A 17,986-nucleotide genomic window follows, 5' to 3' on the forward strand; every position below is an offset into this window, starting at 1 on the left:
GTTGTGTTGAAGTGACATTTGGCATCTGTCAAGCGTTGTAAGCACACAACCGGTTTCATCGATAAAATCACATCCAGCTTTTGAGAGTTTAAACATTCATAAACATCAAAGTGTCCACTACTGAAATCGTCACCTGTGAATCTAAGATGTTTAAGAGGCATTGGCGGTTGTCGAAAGGTGTAAAATATTTGGCCATTTCGGTACACTTGAAAGCGACAACCGAACAATTCAGCGGCAGCCATCAACTCACATGCAGAACCATAGGTGAAGGGCTTAAGCATTTCACTCTTCTAGTGCTCCTGTGTAGTATAATTATCTCCTGTACCGTCATCAGTCCACACCTTGAACCTGTCCCAGTCATTCAATACATAAGACAGAATGTTCCTCCGGATATCAAGAGTGAGCCTGATATGGCCGTGCAATATGTAACAAAGAGAATGGAAAAGGTAGGTGGTATCTCCGGCATGGAAACCACTCGGTAAGTGACAGTTCTTTGATCGAAAGAATTTCTTGAAGATGGGCCCATAAGTAACAAAGACTGTTGAAAAGTTTAATATGGCATCCGACAGTGGCATCATACTACCGAAATAAGTACGTACATTGGTTTCAGTTAGTGGAGGGAAGCCGCCTACCAAATTTCAAGAAGATGGGGCCATAAATAAGAAAGTTCAACATGGCGGACGTTGTTGACCGTTATGACCATTACGCGTAGAATTTCGAAATGAAACCTGCTTAACTTTTGTAAGTAAGCTGTAAGGAATGAGCCTTGCAAATTTCAGCCTTCTACCTATACGGAAGTTGGAGAATTAGTGATGTTGGAAAATTCAATATGGCGGCTGACAGTGGCGTCATACCACCAAAATAAGCACGTACATTGGTTTCGGTTAGCTAAGGGAAGCGAAGCCACCTACCAAATTTCGTGAAGATGGGGCCGTAAATAAAAAGTTCAACATGGCGGACGTTGTTGACTGTTACGTGGACAATTTCGAAATAAAACCTGCTTAATTGTTGTAAGTAAGCTGTAAGGAATGAGCCTGCCAAATTTCAGCCTTCTACCTACACGGGAAGTTTGAAAATTGGTGACGTTGGAAAATTCAATATGGCGGCCAACAATGGCGTCATACCACCGAAATAAGTACGTACATCGGTTTTGGTTAGCGCAGGGAAGCCGCCTACCAAATTTCGTGAAGATGGGGCCATAAATAAGAAAATTCAACATGGCGGACGTTATCGACCATTATCGACCGGTATGACCGTTACGTGTAGAATTTCTAAATGAAACATGCTTAACTTTTGTAAGTAAGCTGTAAGGAATGAGCCTGCCAAATTTCAGCCTTCTACCTACACGGGAAGTTGGAGAATTAGTGATGAGTCAGTGAGTGAGTGAGTGAGGGCTTTGCCTTTTATTAGTATAGATATAAATCAAGGAAAATGACATTCGATGCAGATTTATACAAGTAACATATAAATGTTTTTCATATAAAGACCATCACAAAACATAATCAGAAACGGAACTTTGCACAATTCCAGATTGAGTGGCAAGATGATGCCCGACCTCTTGCTGCATCCAAACTATGCCATCTTTCGCCTTTATGCCTGGTGCAACTGTGGTGTTCTTATGTGTGAGTGGACGTTTCTTGCCGGGAGGGCTTCTGTTCTTTATCCGATGTAGAACCTTCTGAGTTCACCTCTGTTATAGCATGTGTTTATTTGAAAATAGCTGTGTCAGATCGGGAGGAGTGTAAATGTGACTGAGAGAATAAAACTGAAATAAAAAAAAAATGCTAACCTTTACAAGTACCATAGGTTTACACTGACTATTACAGACTCAAATCAAATATATGTTTTTTTCTACAATTGTAACAATAAGCGCATCTCACTACTCAAAACGGTAACTCTAGGAAGCGCCTGGAATCAAATAATGAGTCAGCAGTTCTTACCACTACACCATCCAAGTGGTGGTGTCAGTGTCGTATCCTAACCAAATTTCTTTTTCTTCAGTTATAGTCTTCAATAAAAGCGCACTTGTTTTGTTATATATGTACCATTTGTGAAAGTATTTATTTGATATTTGGAATTCAGTCTTGACACATTATACACTCCATGTTAAAATTTTGTCATTAGTACTAAAACATGAAAAAAGTTTGTTTTAGGTATGTGTTGAACATTTCCTGTCATTCTACGTTTTCCCAGATCATTGTAGACATGGAACACACATGAAATGCATGTGTTCCAAGTAACGATCTATTATTTACCCTCTACAATTCAAGGCACTCGCACACCGATAAAGAGCCTTGAGCTGGGAGAACTTTTTTCCCCGAGTTGAGCAGCAGTCGTGGAAGGATGGGATAACAGGCTGCTTATGCTGATTGACACGATTACAACACAAAAGACGCTAATTGAGAGGTGCAAAGGAATTTAAATTGGCCCTGGATTATGAATTTTTTCGTGGGCTTCAGGAATTCTAGTGTTGGTGGGGGGGGGGACGACACTTGAGTCTGTGCTCTCATTAAAAAGAAATAATATTAAACACATTCTGCAGTATATCCAGTATGTTAGTTTCACAAAATAATGTTCATATCGATTAATGAAATTCATTTGCTTTGCACTAGCAAGTAGGCATTATAGTGATTCTTTAACCTACAAAGTGAATGTGGATATTGAATGTCTGGAGAAAAGTACAATCAATTACAGTAAATAATTTTGTAATGGCATATTATAAGGATATATTATATTTGATTTGTTACTAACTTGTGCATGCAAATGTTTACTAAATGAGTTTTGTTTCCCAGTAAAGAAAGTTATACAAGTTAAATTGTGATTTATTATGTAATAATTATAGCATATTTATATACAATGTTATTTATCACATATGTGTATCTTATTTTAAAACCTTTTAGGAATGTAACATTGTTAGGGTTCTTGGCACTGTAACTGCATGGTATACAGAAATTCTGGTTAACAAACCATTAGGATTGTTTTATGGGGTGGTGGGACATGTTTACTTTGTTATAATAGCACGTTTTAATGTTCATTCAATATCTCTTTAATGAATAGGCCAAGGTTCGTGAACTGGAAGAAAAATGTCGGACTCAGAGTGAGCAATTCAATCTGTTGTCAGAGGAGTTGGAGAAATTTCGATTGCAAGCTGGGAAATTTGATTTTCTTAGCTCTAGTCCTTTAGCTGCATATGGTTCTCCAGGATATTTAAATAAGTCCCTTTCTCAGCTTATCAATGGTCTGGCTACTCCATCTGGGAAAGGTAAGGACACTTATATTTTTATTTTATTTTATTTTTGCACAAGCTCAATTAGAATAATCTTTTTTTCAGGCATATGCTTTATGCATTTTATTTCCAAAGCTTTGTATATCTTTGTGTATATAGAAGTTGATTTGAAATTTGTAACTCCTATATTAAAATAACCTCATCGGCTCTGTTGTTCTAATCCTTTTTATATGCATATAAAAATTAGGCTACACATTCAAGAAATGTGGACAGCAATCCACACCAACACTTTATTTAAATGATGGTGCTTTCTTAATAGCAAATGTTAGTGATTAGTGCTTTATTTACTCTTGTGCAATTTGTAACACAAAAGTCATATGATCTAGTAGTGCTGTGCTTGAAGGTGAAATATCTGACCACTACTATACCAAGTAAAACAAAACAGGTTAAAACAATAAACTATGTCTCAAAGGGCCAGTCTATACATTTTAGGATCCCTGTTTATTATGATACTTCTCAAGTCAATTTACCCATGATACTCAACTAGCACTTTCCTCGCACCTCGTTCTAAAGTCCCTGTTCTGCCCACTTTCTCCAGCAAATGGAGATCTTGTCAAACACTCACTTCCTGTAAAGTTATTCTGGATCAGTCATTTCAGCCTTGGCTATAAACCACTTACTAGTACACCAGAATAATTGCTTCCACTGTATACTGTGTAAAAACTCTGGGGTTGCACTATAAGAGTTCTTAATAGCTGCACCAGGCATTTGTGCACTTCCATGCCATACCTAGCTCTAGAGAGATTCTAGAGAGGCTGTCTTCCCCAAGTCCTGTGGGAGTCCAAGCATAATGCAGCTGGTCACCACTCTACTCACTGGAATCTTGAAGTACTTGCAACATAGCAACCGCAGTTCTCACAGCAGTTGCTTAGCATCCAGATGCACCTTTACTTTTTTTTTTTTTTTTTTTACCACTACAGAGCCTTTCACATTTCAAGTAATTTCATCAGACTTTATCCATCCTTTCATTTTCCACACTGCTTATTATTTTTTAGAGTTGTGGAATGGAAGGCTTTATTCAGGCAGAATCAGATGTAAAGTAGGAACTAACCCTGGAAGGGCTCCAGCACACAAACACTGACTATATTAGGACAATGTAAAGTCATCAGTTTAGCTAGCATGCATGTGTTTAAGATGAGATAAGTGGAGTACGGTGGGGAAAATCAATACATGTAAAATGACAAAGCTCAGACTTCACACAGATAGTTGGCTAGGCAATGTTTTTAACCCAGATCACTGGAATGGTAATGTAGGACAAACCTGAACAAAATTACAGGATTTCAGTACTGTTGCACATTTGTGATCACTGGGAGCTTTCCATTAGAGTCCAGACAGACAAATAAATAGCTCCAAAGAAATTTTACATTCATTCTACAGAGAAAAAGTCAGAAATAGCCAGAGATGATGCATAAAAGGTTAATAGATATTTAGTAAAAGTTTTAGGAAGGTGGCTAAACTCAAGGTTATAAAATGGTCTACGTTTGTTTTCTCAGAAACAATTAACTTTTTTCTCATCAAAATTTTGACAGGTTATTCAAGTGTGCAGTCATTGTTTATAACATAGCCACCTTGAATTTACACATGCATCACCTGCTTAGTAATACATGACAACAAAATGATGGGACCCATGAATAACAGTTTCACAAAATGCTGGTGACTATTGAATAACAAATACACAAAATGATGACTAATGAGATGTCACTCAAAAAATGGTAGAACTTTTTATAAAAATATGTGTAAATACATATAATGCATTAGAACCTCCTTGTCAGTCACTAATTCATATGTTGATTGTTTGTATCACAATGCTGAATGAGTGCGTATTTTGCCTCAAGTATTGTAGTCTGGTTTTGTTATAGTAAAGAATATTTCAGTTCCTTTACACAGTTTCTAATACGATTGATTTTAGAAGATTAACAAGATCTTAATTTGCTATAAAATCCACATGCATACATTTTTTTGCTTTATAGTTGTGCAATTATTAATTGTATGTATGTGCTTTAATTGTAGGTAATGACAGCCCTGCTTCAGCTAGAACTGTGATCTCAGAAATTATCCAACCTATCCAGATATCTCCTGACAAAGCTGATTTCCTGTCTGTCAAGCCAGCATTCCTTGTCAGGTCTGGTCCTAACAGTCCCAGGCGTGGGTTCTTTGCTGAGGTCAGTCGGGCATAAATAGGTAAAGGTCAGTTTATTTAGAATAGCATAAAGAAATAAACAGGCTTGCTGAATTTTTTTTCTTCTGTTTAGTTATGGTTAGAAATGTTGCTGTTATAGCACCCTGTCACGTCTCTTAAGGAAATATTTCTATATCATTTTTCTTTTTTATTTACAGTATATGCTTGCCTAATACTTGGAGATCCAAAACTTGGTACACTTAGCCCTATGCAATTATTATCTCATTACTTTTATATAACTTTTTAACAAATAAAGTAAGAGTACTACAGAGCATTTACTCTGAAGGAAAATTGCATATAAAAGTAATATTAACAGTTATAACCTTTTGTTTATTCACATAATTAACATAATAGTATATTCCTTAAATATCAGAACACTAAAGGTATAATTTCATATGTACGGATTGTATCTTCATGGTGTTAGCATTATCATAAAATATGGAGAACATGAATGAACACATCGTTTCTTACAAAAAATTTCTTTTATAGATTTTAATTTCAAGATGAAACTGTCAGCTTCCATTGTTTTGCTGCTGTTTGTATATTGATATTTTCTTCTTTTAAATTATTAAACATTTTTATATTTTTTGCTTTTTTTAGTATTTTTTCAAGCAGTCATGTGCTGTTTCAATTATAAAAAAATATATGAGATTTAATTAATTTTATTTTAGCCAAATGGGTTATACTTATTTTAGAGTGCTACTTAACAGGTTGTTTTAATGATTTTATTTTCTGGCCAAGCGGAAATGAATCATCTGTTGAAATTACACATGTAGTGGTTGTATTACTGTTTAGGCTGAATATAGTACATTATAATTATATTATGCAGGTTTTTAAGTATTTTTCTTCGCCCTTGTATAGCAGTAAGAAGGGATTTTGCAATACAGATCAAGATTTTAAAAGGTAATTTGTTTAAAAGTAATAGAATAAACTTTTATCTATAATTAGCACTTTTGTTTTGTTTCTGGTTTCTTGTTATGCAGGAAATTAGGGCTTTCTGTTATGTTTTGTGTTTAAACATTTTGGATGATGCTAGTAACAAATCTCAATTTTTGTTGCTAGTTATACAGTACATAGCAAATGCACTTTTTTGAAGTTGCTATGCGATTCAGTAGGACAAATAAAGTGCATAATAAATAGCAAGATGAAAAGAACGGGACATTAAAGCTGGCCCCTTTTTTTTATTTGGACTTGGTTAGAGTTCCCTATTAAGAATCTCTGCTCTCCCTTTTTATACTGCCCTCCCATCTCCATTTTGGCTTTGTTTTTTTTTAGGTTGTCATGGAACACAGCACTGAGCAGTTTGGTTGTTTCTTTAGTAGATGTCCTTGGAGTTAACTGGCATTTTAGCTTTTTTAAACCTTTTTCACCACTTACTGTTAACCAGTAGCTCAGTAACAGAACATGTCGAAATCTACTAAGTCAATTGAAGATGTGCAGATCTGTCACTACTTCCGACCAAAACTACCACCTGATATAAATAACATAGTATTAAATGAGGAATGAATAAAGTCAGGCAAGGCAGAAATGAGCCCTGAATTGTACAACAAATGTCATAAATTTGTAAAACCAGGGGTCATCTGATTACTGTGATAAATCTGTTTAACAATTCTAAATGAGATTTAATTCCAAACATGATAATGCAATAACAGTTATAATCGAATTAATAAAAGCAAAACGTGTACTTTAGGGGCTATAAAAGCTATCATTGGATACCAGTTACAATAACTCCCGTATTTGTTTGTTAACTTGTTTGTTACTGTTTACTACAATTTCAGGCTCTTGGCACACGTTTTCTTACATGGACTCCACAACCAGAAAGAAATTATTAGAGTACAGTTGTTGACAGAAGTTTTGTGAATGACCAAAGTTTGCTGCTTCAGTGTTTTTAGATCTTTTTGTCAGATGTTTCTATGGTATACTGAAGTATAATTACAAGCATTTCATATGTTTCAAATACTTTTATTGACAACTACATTAAGTTTATGCAAAGAGTCCATATTTGTAGTGCTGGCCCTTCTTTCTTTTTCAAGACTTCTGCAATTTGCCCTGGCATGCTGTCAATCAACGTCTGGGCCAAATCTTGACTAATGGCAGGTCACTCTTCCATTATCAATGTTAGGAGTTTGTCAGAATTTCTGGGGTTGTTATTTGTCCACCTGCCTCTTGAGGATTGACCACAAGTTCTCAATGGAATTAAGGTCTGGGAAGTTTCCTGACCATGGACCCAAAATTTCAATGTTTTATTCCCGAGCCACTTAGTTATCACTTTTGCCTTAGGCATGGTGCTTCATCATGCTGGAAAATGTATTGTTTGTTACCAAACTGTTCTTGGATGGCTGGGAGAAGTTGTTATTGAACAATGTGTTGAACTTGCACCCTTTGTCTCCTGGCACACCAGAGACAGTTGTGGGGCTGCCAGAATGCATCAGTTTGTATGGCCGCAACACCACATGTCACTGCAACTCTAGACTAACAGTTCTACACCAGCAGTTTTAGAATAGAAGTTTACAGGCAGGCATAGTACATGCTAACCTCAGTAACTTCAAATTGTGTACAGTTCATGCTAACCTCACTAACCTTAAATTCCACACGGTACATACAAACCACACTAATCCCTAACTTCTGTCCTAAAATTGCTGGTCTTTAACTGTTGGCCTGGATCAGTGGTGACATGTTGATGTTGCTCTGCAAGTAAATAATAATTTGGGACTGTCCGCAGAGCTGCCATGGAAGCTCTAAGGAAAGAGGTGTAAGTGACATTACCTGCCTTCCATAGGAAATGCTATAACCTCACATGCTTCATGGAAACCCGGTTGACAGCTGCAACTCTGGGCTCCCTGGTTATACTGGCTTGCTATAATCTTACATGCATTCAGGTAAAGATAGAAGTAAAACAGTAAGAGAGGTGGACTTTCCGTTTTTGTGAATGAAAAATGATGTAACCCTAGACACATTACAATTAAAGCACAGGTTTGCAACCTGAATGTTGAACTGTTTGCAGTGTCCTTATGAACTTATTACATGCTGAGGATATTTTCTCAAACATTTGTTTTGGATGTTTATGCCCCTCCCCTTGGTGGACACAGCCTTTGCAACTTGCACAGTATACTGTGTAGTCAGACAATTCACTACTGAACATCCCAACACTTGAAATACAATTTCTGGATAGTCTAATCTAGTGTTGCCTGCATTACCCCCTTCATCAGTTTGGGTTCTACATTGACATATTTGTCTTTCCCTCTCTGTCTATCTCTCGGTTAGTCCAATTGCAGTTCAAGATTATCTAGTAATTGTAATATGTTTTACTAATAGACAGTTGGTCCGATATGTGTGTGTCTGAATGATTATAGGGAAATTAATGAGGTCACCCTGGGGTTGTAGAATAGCTTGTACGTGGCTCAGCAATTAGTATCTGATTTTTAAAATAAAATAAAAAGGACTGTGTGGCCAGCACTTAGGAAGGGGCTGAAGGATCACTCCTGCTGAGCGATTATAGAGCAGGAGCAACCATTATACTCAGGATATGCTTTCGCTAGGAGGGGCCAGCAAGTGACAGCGGTGCGAGCGGAGTAGGGCTCAGCAGCTCACCATGGAATATCATGGGATTGGTGGAGGAAACATGGGCCAGAATAAAAAGGTTGTCTGAACCTTTTGGTTGCTTTCTCATTGGATTGGAAGTTTCTAATAGGATAAGCTGGAGAAACGTCTGTTTTTAAAGGGTAGCACCAGGGACTTGATTTTAAAGGACGGTTTTCTGCTTGTATTTTTCAACTTGCTTTTAATTGATTTATTTGGATTTTAATCTCCACAATTCACGTGTTTTATTGGATTATTTATTCATGAAATTCTGACCACTGCACTCATTTGAACACTGTTGTTTTTGATGGTTTTAATTAAAGTGTTTTTGTTTTATTGCACCTACCCCTTGCTTTGTGTGAGTTTTCTCATCTGTCTGCCTCATCCGGTTACGTTATCGATAGTGTCTTGTTTAAGAGGCTCCCAAAACTGAATCCTTGATCAAATATCCAGAGAGCAAAATGATTAATATATATGAATGTTACATTAAGAAGTTTTGTTAACCTTTTTTTTAAAAAAAAAAAAAACTGAATTAATTCATAAAGCTATGAAAGTGGTGGTCTCTGGTTGAAAGTGAAATTGGTCACACAATTGAAGTTTTTAATGAAATGTATCATTAAAATATGCATTTTTTCATTTTGTTTAAATGTGGTCATTGTTGTGGATTGATTCTAAACAGTAAAATATTTATATGCACCTAAAATGATCACAGTTTGCTGCCTCTTCTGGTTTAGGCAGCAGTCCTGCCGAATTTGTAAACAAATTGAAGTCCTTTTAATCTGCAGTATAACACAGCCAAATACACCAGTTTCAATGTTATTGGGTAATTCTTCTTGATACTGTTTCAGTTTTTATAAGAAGATTGCAGAGTTTAGTGTGCTAATATTCCTACTAAAACAAGATATGTTCTGGAATATTTTAAACAGCACAACTGTTAATTTGTAAAGCTAAAAATTCAACAAGGCAAGACATCACTGTGAATCATTATATGCAATTGATAAAATCACAAATAAGAAAAACATCATTAATATGATACCAAAACATTATTCTCTCACCATACCTTTAATAACAACTTTAACTTTATTACTGTTACTGCACAATATAAATTAGGAAACTCAATAATTTAGTATAAAACACTTAAAAAGACACTTCTGTTTACATTAATTAACAAGGTATCATTCTGTGATACATTTGTATTTAATAATTTATTACAGTCAATTAGTTAATGTCATGAAATGTATAATAACAGTTGATGATAAAGGGAAATTTCATTGGTGTTTCAGCTGCTTTTGGTTGGCTATTTAAAGCACTTTCAACCACTTCAGGATAACTAATCACATACAGTATCATGGTACTGCAGTAATGCTCTCTGAGTGGCTTTATATGTCTATGTATTGCCTGCAACTAACTTGCAAATTATGTCCTAGAATTTCCTTTAAGTTCTAGTGCCATATAATTTGACATTGATTGCATTAATTTTTGGCAAGAATGCAAAAACAAAGTCTTTGATTATGTAGTTTTTCTAATGCTGCCTTATGGTGTACAGTGTATTTACTTCAAGTAATAGTGAATAGTAATTGGGCAGCTATGAAGCTTAATCTCTGTCTTTCTGTTTTAACATAGTACATTTCTCAGCAACTATTAATATATCATTTTTTATAATAACTGCAGGTATTTCACCAGACCTGTGTTACAGGTTTTGTTTCAGTACTTTTTTGAAAACAAAACATATTTGTAGTGTTTTAAGTTCCCTGGAGCTGCTTACTCCTGGACATGGTACAATTACCCATGAGTAAAACATTCCTGCCATAGATCAATTCTTGCTTTTCCTGACCCTGGCTTTTTGTTGACTTTTGTTTTTTTGTTGACTTTTGAATTAAGACCAGGAATTATGAAAATTTTGAACATTTAGTAGTATTAGTAGTAGTATATGTGTTAGATGTTTTCTTCACTCAAGCATTACTTTTCTTGTTTTTCATCAGTTCTGTTTTATTATTATTTTTTTTTGGGTTTGTTTTCTGAAGTGGATAAAAATAACTACTAGTAGCATGTTTTCATTTTGTAGTCCATAGATGCAAATATATGTAAGCTATTTAAGACCGGGAGTAGATGACTTTGGGGGGCACTGACAGTACTGTAGGCAAGGTTCAAAACAGGTGAGAAGTATGGATTGTGCAGACAAGAACAAGTTAAAAGAAATTGTATCTTGAACCATATGTATAATGTCTACTACTTCTATTAGGTGGTCGTGTGGGACATTTTAACTTCACTAGCATTTAAACTGACTCTGTCTCTCCCTGGAGAGCAAACATCTTCCTCTTTTATTTCATTCTCCCTCCTTAGCACCCTGACTCTAGCTTCATAGCGCTTGCTAAACATATCTTTTACTTGAACTTTGCCAGACCTTCATCATTCACAGCTGGTGCCACATATTATTTTTTTATCCTGTGCAGGACACCTCCGTCCATCCTATTTTCAGTGAATGTGTTCATGTACTCTTCCATCATTTCTGGAGCTGCCTTCATTTGCATAAACTGACAAGTTCGGTTTCTCTGCATGATTACAGCACAAAGCCGGGGGAAAAAAAGATGCTGTGACTTAGAATATCCTACTTGCTATAACATTATTATTGACAAATATCAGTTAAGAAAATGGGTAAGGTAGTTTTCTTTTTTCCACAAGAGTGACAAAGTTTTGTCAAATCCATCAAAGCATACCACTTTTTACTAGAACTGAACTGTAATCTTCAAACTGCAAGTACTACTTAATTTCCAACTTGCTTTACACTTAGCTGTGATCTGTTAGAAAATGTCCTGAACACCACAGCCAGATATGAACAGCTGATTTGCAGGTCCCTGTTCAGAATACTTTCCAAGCCTCCGCAGATTTTGTCCATGAAAATCATAAACAGAAATGGATGCAAAGTATTTTCATGGCACAGTCCTATAAACCCACCTTATTACAACTTTTGATAAATTTGCAAGAATAAAAGCTCAACACTTGATCTAGTAAAGGAAACCGATATTTTTCTATAGTGACTCAGAGATGCTGTCACAGTGCCAGCTGGAAGAGATGGTCTGCTGTTTCACAGCTATTTTTGAGTCTGTATTTCTTCTGATGAATTCATGTTTCTATGTCATGAATTCGACATAGTCTCCTCTTTAACCTCTACAGGATAGGCTTGTATCTTGTCTTAGTTTCTCAATTTTAAAAATAATCATTCTAGTGTTCAATAGTAGTTATTCTGGATTTACACACTTTAGAAACTTGAGCATTTTTGGCTGAATCCCATTATCGAACTATGCCTTTTAAAGTCACAAAAACAACAGTGACCTTAGCCATAGAAATTGGCAGATATCACCAATAAATGTTACTCCAGATTTGGCTCCTGGCATTACATCTAACCTCACCTTGCAAAATAAAGGATGCTTACTTAGCCACTTCCCCTTATACAATTTTGCCAAGAAACACAAGGATAACTGTACATCTCTAGGGATTAATGAGACATGGAAGACCCTCCAGAATTCCAAATTTATGGCATGAATGGGAATTATTATTAATTAGTATTAATATATACAGTAAAATATCCTTTATGGTCATGCTCTTCCAGGCATTTTAAATCCAGTTACATGACACCAAAGTAGCATAGATATTTCCTTAAGTGTATCTGATATGAATGCAAAGTAATAATAATAATTCCATTCATTTAGTCAGTTTTTCTGTATACTGCCTTTATTAGATATTATGTTTCTATTTTACTTGTGTTGATATGCGTTTTGTTTTTAAACAGATGGACAATGAACTAGTTTCCACTACAGCTAAAGTGAGGTATACAGGAAAGGTTCGTCTTTGCATTGCACGGTACAGGTATGTCAAGAGTCTGCCTCTGAATTTGAGTCTTAAAGTAGAGGTAAATCAAAATCACTTTCTATTAGAAATTCACTGTCATATGTGTTGTTAGGATGAATGCATATTTGGGGTGCTGTTGTATGGAATTTCTGTGTTCATCCTTTTGTTCTCTTGCAAGAACTCCGGTTCTCCCCATAGTATTGCTTCTGTAACAAGAGGAAGAAAGCTCTTTTAGTATGAACATATTAAGTTTTACGATTGAGCTGTTGTAGGTTATTGGCTCACATTTTGCATTTTAATTACGTTAGTATGTATCATCTCAGTTTCTAACTCATTTTTGAATATTCTCTACATTTGTTACTTATTTCCTCAACATTTGTTGTTAGTGTAGTTATCAATTATACCCAAAACCGACCACCCTAACAATAATCTCTGAATGATGCCATCAACAAGCTCACACAAGGAAATTTCTCCTGTTATCTTTTTGTAGTTTTAATAGCTGATTAATACCGCATTATATGTTATCTAGCAAGGCTGTTACTGATTATATATGTTATTTATTTATATAAATAATTTATTTATACACACAATATTTATTTAATTTTAATGCCATTGCTTTCTGATTCATCAGTTACAATCCTTACGATGGGCCAAATGAGAACCCCGAGGCTGAGCTTCCACTTGTGGCAGGAAAATACCTTTATGTTTATGGAAATATGGATGAAGATGGTTTCTATGAAGGTATGTTGACCATTATTTCTGTATTTTTTTGTTTGTAGTAACTCATTGACTTAAAGGCACATATGAAATATGCATTATTTACGAGAAATAATGATTTCCTTTTATCAAGGAAGGTGCATTTATTTACCCAGAGTTTTAAATTCCTATATAAAAGTGCTTATATCAGCTAGCTGTAGGCATAGTCTCAGCAAATAAAGGGCTATATAATGTGTATACGAGTATTAGATTTATATATACACACACACTAAATGTGTCTTTGTGGAGTCATTTTTTGTGAATACCTGTGTCTATATACATTTTAATGTTTTGGCCTGAAACAGAACACATGACAATTTATGCCAAAACAATTTTTAAAAAATTAGTATGTAGAACAACACATATTGTAGATTAATGTAACATAATATGCTAACCTAACCAGTTTTAGACATGCAGGGTTGTAAATTTGGAATAGTAAGGGTGTTGAAGAGAAAAAAAAAAATTCTGCATGTTATCAGGCTCAGTTTCCAGTCTATACAGAATATAGGCAATCTAGATTTTTTTTATATGAATACATAGTTAGAAAAGACCAACTTTCATATTTCCAACTAATCATTTTACAAAAAATATGTTACAGAAATGTTTAATTTGTTATAAAAATGATTTTATTAAAATGACAAAAACCTAATTATTTTGTAGGTTTGTTTACCAATGCATGACATTTTTGCGCAGTACTGTGCTACTGAAACTAATTACTTAAGCACAAAGCTTAATGTTATTGTTGTGGAGAACATAAATAGTTGTGTTGTAACACATTGTTTCCATTTTTGAAAATAAGCCACAATTTTGAGGCACTGTGAAAGGACACAAAGATCATTGTGGTTCTGATCTTGTTCATTGATTATAGTTCTGTCTTCAGCACCATTTTGTCCTGCAGCCTGCTGCTAAAAGCTCAGAATCCTTGATATGAACCGCTCCATCTGTATATGGGTTTTTGACTTCAGGACAAACAGACCCCAGTCAGTGAGGATTGACAAAAATAACTTATCCACACTGTTCATCAACATCTGTATTTTGCAAAGATCCTGCCTCAGCCCACTGCTATACAGTGTTTTCACCCATGAAGTTCTTTCTCCAGGTCATAAGGTCATAAGAAACCTAATCCTACCTGCCTTGCACTATGTAGTGTACCTATGTGCTGGCTTATATATAATTGTTACTTTTTTAACACTTATTTATTTAGTTATTCACCTATCTGACTATCTTCTGCCACTCTTATTACTGCGTTTGTTTACAGTATTCATTACTGTAAATGTGGCAAAGAATTTCACTATGCTCAGTGTTTGTCACAATAAAGATCTCTAAACTTTTATCTAATTTCTGATTTGAGTATGTGAAATGTTACACAATGTGCTTGTTGTGCTTTTCACCTGAGCCACACTTTCAATAAAAATGTGATCAATATGATAATTGGACAGGAAAGCATCATTTTGGGTCTTAGTAAGTTTCCCTGTGGAACTAGTTATTTTTGGAGTTATTTTTTGGAGAAATATCAATTTACTTTATTGAAAATGTTAACTTTGTGTTAGAATTGTATGTGCATGTTCAGGTCCAGTTTTTTTTTTTTTGTGTTTATTATTATAAAGGGCATTTGTTTATTATGTAAAATGGCATGACAATTTACTTTTTTTCACGGCAGGTGAATTGCTGGATGGGCAGAGAGGCCTTGTCCCTTCCAACTTTGTGGATTTTGTCCAGGATGAAGAGGTGCCTTTGGACCAAGCTGTAGATAACACCAAGGAGCACAGTTACTTGAACCACACAAGCCTTGAGTCAGAAGGCACAAGCAGCGTAGTAGTAGACTCAAAATACAATGGCAACTTGGTTGGTGATGCAGTCACTTGCAACAATGGAATGGGAACCTTAGATGTTAACATTGATGAGATTGGTGAAGATATTGTGCCTTACCCAAGAAAAATTAACTTGATTAAACAATTAGCTAAGAGTGTAATTGTTAGCTGGGAACCTCCTGTTATACCTCCAGCATGGGGTTCCATCAGTGGTTACAATATTTTAGTGGACAAAGAAGTGCGAATGAGTGTTCCTTTTGGTGGAAGAACAAAATCTTTAATAGAAAAGCTCAATTTAGTTTCTTGCACATATCGGATATCCATACAAAGCATTACAGAGAGAGGCTATTCAGATGAACTTCGATGCACAATGTTAGTGGGGAAGGACGTAGTGGTTGCACCTCTTTTCCTCAGGGTGGACAACATCAAGCAAATTTCTGCTGAGCTTTCATGGATGCCTAGTAACAGTAATTATAGCCACACAATTTTTCTCAATGATGCAGAGTATGACTTGGTAAAGGCTGGCTGCTACAAATACCAGTTTTATAAACTAAAGCCCAATTCAGTTTACAAGGTTAAAGTTGTGGCACAGCCTCATCAGATGCCATGGCAGCTTCCCTTGGAACAACGAGAAAAACGTGAAGTTACAGTGGAATTCTGTACTCAGCCTGCAGGTTAGATAATATATTTGTATTTTTTTTTTATTAGGAATGTACAGAAAAACAAAATGGTATATGTTAAGTAAACAAACCAGATGTCTGTTTTTTTAGAACATGAATCAAAAAATCAGAATGAAGTACTAGCAAACTCTGATCTCACTCTAGTCCGCAGAATGCTTAGATGAGCTTCCCAGAAAAGGAAGATCCACAGCTTGCATAGTGTGCCTAAATGAAAGCACAATCAAATTACAGAATTAATGGAGTCAATCTAGAAATTGCATTTGAGAACTCGGACCAATTTATAGATTATGTATGAAATAAACAATGCAACTCTCAAAGCAAAAAAAAAAAAAAAAGACTGAATTTGACTAAATCCTTGTAATAACCAAAGCATTATGAGCAAATGATTTGAATGCTATAGATAATGTAGAAGCCATCAGTGGGGGTTCACTTCACAAACTCTAGTCTTGCCGTAGGTGATATGGTGGTGTTTGTTATATTTATTAGGTCCATGTTTCTCAACCACTTGTTCGATCAAGAGTTACCATTGTTGGGTGAGGTAGTGAGTCCCCTAAATGACTGACATTGTTGCATCATGTATATACCCTTATTCATCATCAGTTGTCCCACTGCTCCAATGTTAGCATTTGGTTCACCAAGGGAGTATACTTACATAAGAAAAACTGGGTTGCGGCACTGTAATGGCTGAGAAACACTGCATTAAGTAGAAGCAACATCTCATTCATCCATTATCAAACAAGGACAAGAGTCTATACTAACAGTACTGGATACAGATCATGACCTTATGTGAGGCCAGTCCACGTCAAAACTTACTCCAGCAAATTCCAAAATTTACTGGTACTGTCACCTCTCAACCTAACATGCACATTGCTTATGTTGTTGTAGCAAATGCATTGAAGAATAAACATATGTGGACACAGGAAGAATATGCAAATTCCTATTTAAGGAAGGTGCCTGAACTGAGATTCAAATCTAAGACTGTAGCAGCACTATCTGCACTGCCGCCATTAAGTACAGAGCTAAAAGTGGAATCATGCCTTTTTTTATTTTATGGAATTTATTAAAAGCAAAAAAAATTCCATACAAAAAAGTGACACTTGACAACACTAAATTCAATTCAACCCCCACCCATGAGATAGAGAGATGAAGTCCAACAGCCAGAGTGAAACTTAAAAAGAGTAGAAAATTAGTTTTTTTTTTTTTTAATTTCAAATAGTATATGACATCAGTTAACCACTGACTTAAAAGAGGTGAGCTAATATTCTTCCAGCTGAGCAAGATAAGTCTATGTGCTAGTAGTGAAGTAAATAAAGGCAATTTTAGTTTGTTTGTCCTTGTCCATCTGGGAGCCCACCACATACAACTGTTAATGGATTATGAGGGATTGTGAAACCAAAGCTCTCTGATACACATTTAAAGATTTTGACCCAGAATGATGTTAGTTTGTCTTTATTTGAAAAATGTAATGAGAAATGCTAGTCGTCATGCCCATCCCTAAGATGGCTCCTCTTGAAACTTAAAAAGCACTTCTCTTGTTCCCATGTGACATGTAAAATGTTTGGATGAAATTGGAATCAAAAGTAATTATAAGTGATTGGCTATTCATTTCCCAGCAATAAATTCAAGAATTTGCATATCAAATAGAATCTTCATATATTCTTATAGTAAACATCAAAGGTAGTGTTATAGTTTATAAAGTAGGACAGAAAACACTCTGGATCAAGATGTCTGGGTCCAGAACCAATAGAGTGTATGTAGGAGAGTATGACTAAATCTTTTTTTTTTTTCTTTTCTTTTCTTTAAACCAAGTTGCCCTTCCATTATTACACTGACAACATGGGTCTAA

At 35.4% G+C, this 17,986-nt stretch overlaps 1 protein-coding gene across 18 annotated transcripts in view; it reads left to right on the plus strand.

Moving 5' to 3' along the window:
* The window catches only part of rimbp2 (RIMS binding protein 2), a 227,816-nt gene that overhangs the window by 148,927 nt on the left and 60,903 nt on the right, over positions 1-17,986 (plus strand). For 16 of the 18 annotated variants that reach the window (XM_039772064.1, XM_039772056.1, XM_039772059.1 and 13 more), the window contains 5 exons: positions 3,058-3,262; positions 5,297-5,448; positions 12,835-12,911; positions 13,525-13,634; positions 15,310-16,134. In XM_039772064.1, coding sequence (XP_039627998.1) covers positions 3,058-3,262; positions 5,297-5,448; positions 12,835-12,911; positions 13,525-13,634; positions 15,310-16,134 — 1,369 coding nt within the window. Of the gene's footprint in view, positions 1-3,057; positions 3,263-5,296; positions 5,474-12,834; positions 12,912-13,524; positions 13,635-15,309; positions 16,135-17,986 lie in introns of those variants that run through there. The other 2 variants (XM_039772069.1, XM_039772070.1) reach the window with 2 other exon arrangements.

This window comes from Polypterus senegalus, chromosome 12, assembly GCF_016835505.1.
Source record: "Polypterus senegalus isolate Bchr_013 chromosome 12, ASM1683550v1, whole genome shotgun sequence".
Classification (NCBI taxonomy): Eukaryota; Metazoa; Chordata; class Cladistia; order Polypteriformes; family Polypteridae; genus Polypterus; species Polypterus senegalus.